This window comes from Octopus bimaculoides, chromosome 10 (genome assembly GCF_001194135.2).
Source record: "Octopus bimaculoides isolate UCB-OBI-ISO-001 chromosome 10, ASM119413v2, whole genome shotgun sequence".
Lineage (NCBI taxonomy): Eukaryota > Metazoa > Mollusca > Cephalopoda > Octopoda > Octopodidae > Octopus > Octopus bimaculoides.
The window spans coordinates 46,353,545-46,358,544 of NC_068990.1; the positions used below are offsets into that span (position 1 = coordinate 46,353,545).

A 5,000-nucleotide genomic window follows, 5' to 3' on the forward strand; every position below is an offset into this window, starting at 1 on the left:
ATATATATATATATATATATATATATATATATATATATACATACACGACAAGCTTCTTCAGTTTCCGTCTACTAAATCCATTCACAAGGCTTTATTCGGTCGAGGCAATAATAGAAGACACTTGCCCAAAGTGCCACGCAGTGGGACTCAACCCAGAACCATGTGGTTGTATATGTATATATATATATAATTATTCATTTTCTTATTTGTGAGCTTCGAGCAGTAACTCCAAAGATTTTTACCTACCTATCCTCTTTTATCTGTAACATTGGAGAGAGAACTTTCAGGATATAAACTTATTTTTAGAGAATTACTATGAATTTTCGTTCTCTTGGTTTTCCAGTTTCTCTACTTATTTCATATATTATTATGCTTATCATTTTATAAATGATTTGATGCCTTTTGCAAGCATCTGTCCATCTTTTATTTTATTGTACTATATATATTTATATACAAATGTGCATACATACATGTCCGTACACACACATACATGCACATATACAAAGTCATGCACGCATTCGTACCTACATACGTTCTGCCAACTTACTCCCCATGTTGCAGGGTCGCTTTCAGTAACACCTATTACAGTGTAGGGACATTAATAAAGATCATTCGTCTATTTGTTCTATCAGTCATTCACACGATTCTTTCTTTGCTGATTATGGTTAGTCATCCATTGTGTACCATGTAGTCTCCATAGTAACGAGCGAGTGGATTGATCTGATCTGCTGTTGTCGACCGAATTTTCAATAGCAAAAATTGAAACAAGGAAACTCATTAGCGACATCTTGTGTCATTGTGGTGAGTATCGATTTGAATTCATTAGAAATGCTGTCGATGAATGCTGTCAAGGTAAGAGATACAGGTCGATATCAAGGTAGAATGCAGGTGGCTGCTGATGACGTTCATATAACATCGTTTAAGATCCTTTCCCTTACACACGCCTATCATCATTGTCATCACTACTATTACTGGTTCTTTGTGTCTTTGTTAATTCGTATCAGTAATTTCGAACTAAACCGTGACGTCTGATCATAAAACATTAAGACATGTTATGCAAAATAAATATGTACTCATTATTGTTATTGGCGGCGTCAGAAAGGGCTGTCGGTGGGCGCAAGCTCTAACATACGCTTGACTACTAAAGGCCTTGGATTATCTAGCTGGCAGAATCGTTGGCATGCCGGACAAAATATTTAGTGGTATTTCCCTTGACTCTTTACGTCCTGTGTTCAAATTCTGCCGAGGTCAGCTTTGCCTTTCATCCTTCGGGGTCGACAAAATATGTATTAGTTAAGCACTGGAGTCGATCTAATCGGCTTCCTTTTCCCCTCAAAATTGTAGGTCTTGTACCAAAATTAGAAAGAATGATTAAGTTTTGCCATGCGACAAAAGTCTAAAGGCTGCCTTGTCATATTTATCCCGGCTTTCGCGTATTGATTTAAAATCCCGCCGAGGTCAAATTTGCATTTCATCTTTTCGTGATCAATAAAATAAAGTACTAGTTAAATACTGTGGTCAGCGTAATCAACTAGCTACTCCCCTCAAAACTGCTGACCTCGTGTCTACACCAGAAACATTTTTTTTTTCCTGATTTAGGCACAAAGTCAGCTATTCTGACGATTTGCTGCCTTTCGACTATCGTTTCTCATCGAAAGTCTAATGATAGTAGATTGGCAGAATCGTTAGAGCGGTCTATACAATGCCATGCCATATTTGCTTCAGGTCTTGCTGTCTGAGTTCAAATCCCACCGAATTCAACTTTGCAATTTATCATTTAGGTGTCGTTCGTCAAATCTAATGATGTAAATAAGGAAGGATGAAAGTCTATAACTGATCTAAAACCTCGTCAGGTCCAATATATATGTATGTATATATATATATATATATATATATATATATATATATATATATATATATATATACATACATACAGAGAGAGAGAGAGAGAGAGAAAGTCTGAGGAAATGAGCGATTGTCTGCTTCGGTAAAAATGCAGTTAAAAAAGAGATCAAAATATAAAAGATCATGCGTCTTAAAGAGAGATGGGTCTACCATTTGAAAGAGGAAACCTTGCTTCTGATAATTCTATGGTAGTTAACCTAATTGCTGCAGTTAAACCACTTGATATATTTTTCCTAACTTGCAAAATTTGACTTTGTGAATGAAAACTAAAGTAAAGAAAAAAATGCGTTGCAGATGCACGTATTCAATGTTCCACATGAACGTATGTAGCGTTCTACATTCTGAATTGAAATCGAAACAGGATCGAATTAGTCTTCCACTTCTCTAGGTTTGATATAACAAGTCGATTTAATCAATTTCACTGCCCACAAATATCAGTCTAACAAATCGATGTTTTCATTTCGAAAGCTAAAATGTGTCAGTCAATTAACAATAAACATTTCCAAGGAATTGGGGAATTAATACAAAACCAAATAGCGGTTTGTTTTATCATTTATCTTTTACTTGTTTCAGTCATTGGACTGCGGCCATGTTAGGACACCACCCTGAAGGGTTTTAGTTGAACAAATCGACCCAAGTACTTTTTTTTTTTAAAGTCTAATACTTATTCTATCGGTCTACAAACCAACACCAGTTGTCAAGCAGTTGGGGAACAAACACAGACTCAAAGGCACACACAAATATATATATATATATATGTGTGTGTGTGTGTGTGTGTGCGTGTGTGTGTGTATGTGTGTGTGCGCGCGCGCGCGTGTATGTATGTATGTATGTATGTATATATGTATATATGTATGTGTGTGTGTACGACGGGATTCCATAGAGTTTCCGTCTACTAAATTACTAAATCCACTCACAAGGTCGGGAGAAGGCATTTGACCAAGGTGCCACGCCGTGAGACTGAGCCCGATGATATATGGCTGCAAAGCAAGCTTCTTAAGCGCTTCTTTACTGTTTTTTTACAATGACGAAAGGAGGTTGTGGTTGTATAAGCCCATGTCAAATATCGTTTGACATGATCAGAGACATTTCAACCGTGATCATTTTGTCTTTTCACATTATCTGATGTGACTTTGTTTTAGACTGAGAGATATGATTTGAAGGTAATTTGGTTACCGTTTCTACTAGACTGCGTGATCTACTAAGCATTACAACTCCAGATATGTTCATGGTATTCACCTTCATGTGTGTAGTTGTGACCGCTTAAGAACAAATCTCGACATCAGTTTCACATTTGATTTCCTCAGTCCACAGCGTCAATAAAATAAGTTTCAATTCAAATACTGGAGTTTATTAAAGTGACTATTATACTCTGTTCCATAACAACTAAAAGTATTGACAGGCATGTAGCCGCGTGCCAAATATTTCTAACATTGGCATAAATAAGCCCATAAATTTGTACGGCAGTAATATATTCGCTTGATTGTTTCTCCAGGATATTAGTGGCAGGGTAGTTAATCGGCAGAATTAGGGTGTTGGACAATATCTCGGAGTAATTTTTTCGGCCCTTTACGTTCTGATTGCAAACCCCACCGACATAAATATAGTCTTCTATCTTTTACCCCTTCGGGGTCCAATAAATAAAGTACCAGTCTAGGGCGATGAATTAGTGGAATCATTTGAGTGCCAGATTTTTGTTCTGGCTCTTTGTAATCTGAATTCCGGTCTTTTCTATGATGGCTGGTCGGACATAGTGGGATTTGATAACCACAGGCAGCATAACAGTGATACATATTTAACCCGCTGAAAGCAGATGAGAGAGGATGATGATGATGATGATGATGATGATGATAATGCAATGATGGTGGTGGCAGGTTGGGCGATTGGTAGAATCGTTATAGCGCCGGACAAACGGATTGCAATAGTAGCTGCATTTCTTTGCTCTTTCTGATTTCAAACCTCACCTAAGTTTACTTTGACTTTCGTACAACTGAAGTCGATAAATAACGAAAGTGACTCTTCTCCCTCTCTTCTCTCCCCCCCCTCTCTCTCTCTCCTCTCTCTCTCTCCCTCTCTCTCTATCTCTATCTCAGAATCGACTACACTGCACCATGAGGAGCAACTCAGAGTATCCTTTTTGTTCAAGGAATGAGAAATAGTTGAACTTAGAACGAACAACCATTTCTTAATTTGCATGCAACAGAAACAGTCCATAGAGACCAGGGAACATGACGGCTATGAATGAATCGATGCGTTGTATGATACGCAATGTTAACTTAAGGACGCTTCTTTTGTAATCTCATATAAACGAATTGCAACGTTAACTTCAGAGGGATTTGAACTAAAAAAAACATTGGGGTACATAACACTCACGTATTTCTGGTCTAGTACCTTCTGTCAAGACGGTCAAATGTGTCACCCGCTTCTCTTCCCGGGTGCATAGTTTTCCTGTTCAGCTTTGTTAGTCCTAAGTTCTTTTACTCTATTAGTTTCTTTCCACGAACCTCTCTTTAGAACCCACTACCGTTGTCTTTTCCCCCTCTGGTCTGTGATATTCAACCTTTAAAAATTTTGTCAGTCGACATCTTTTGAATTTGTGGTCTCTTACGCCACAAGGGCCTCAAGCCTTGCTTGGGTCAAAATTTTATATATATATATAATCCAGCAGATTCTTTTTTGTGTGTTACGAAACAAGCTTCAGTTCTGTTTTATGTTTAAAAATATATACATTTGTTATTTTATATTTTGACCTAAATATTTATTTATTTTAACCTTTCAGATAGAGACAAAACATGGCGACCAAAGAATCTCCAGTTTCTCCCGAGGAGAAAAAACCAGACGAAAATGCCGAAGTGAATAAAGTATTTAAGGAGTTTGTTCGTGTTTCGTCGGTTGGCAAAAAATTGACACCAGATGAACTAAAGCAAATGAACTGCAAAGCCTGCGGGAAGCTTGTTCGTAAGACCCTACCGAAGGAAGTGCAAACATTTGCTGACGCCTGTGTCTTTCCAAAATACAAAGAAAAGGGGAAACAGTGAGTAAATGCTTTCATGCTTTCATATATAGTAAATATTATTACGTGTAATCCGTTCGTG

At 37.4% G+C, this 5,000-nt stretch overlaps 1 protein-coding gene across 2 annotated transcripts in view; it reads left to right on the plus strand.

Moving 5' to 3' along the window:
- The window catches only part of LOC106874172 (cell surface glycoprotein 1), a 144,390-nt gene that overhangs the window by 131,113 nt on the left and 8,277 nt on the right, over positions 1-5,000 (plus strand). For both annotated transcript variants that reach the window (XM_052971165.1, XM_014921826.2), the window contains exon 2: positions 4,685-4,939. In XM_052971165.1, the coding sequence (XP_052827125.1) occupies positions 4,698-4,939 (242 nt within the window). In that variant the 5' untranslated portion in view covers positions 4,685-4,697. The remainder of the gene's footprint in view (positions 1-4,684; positions 4,940-5,000) is intronic.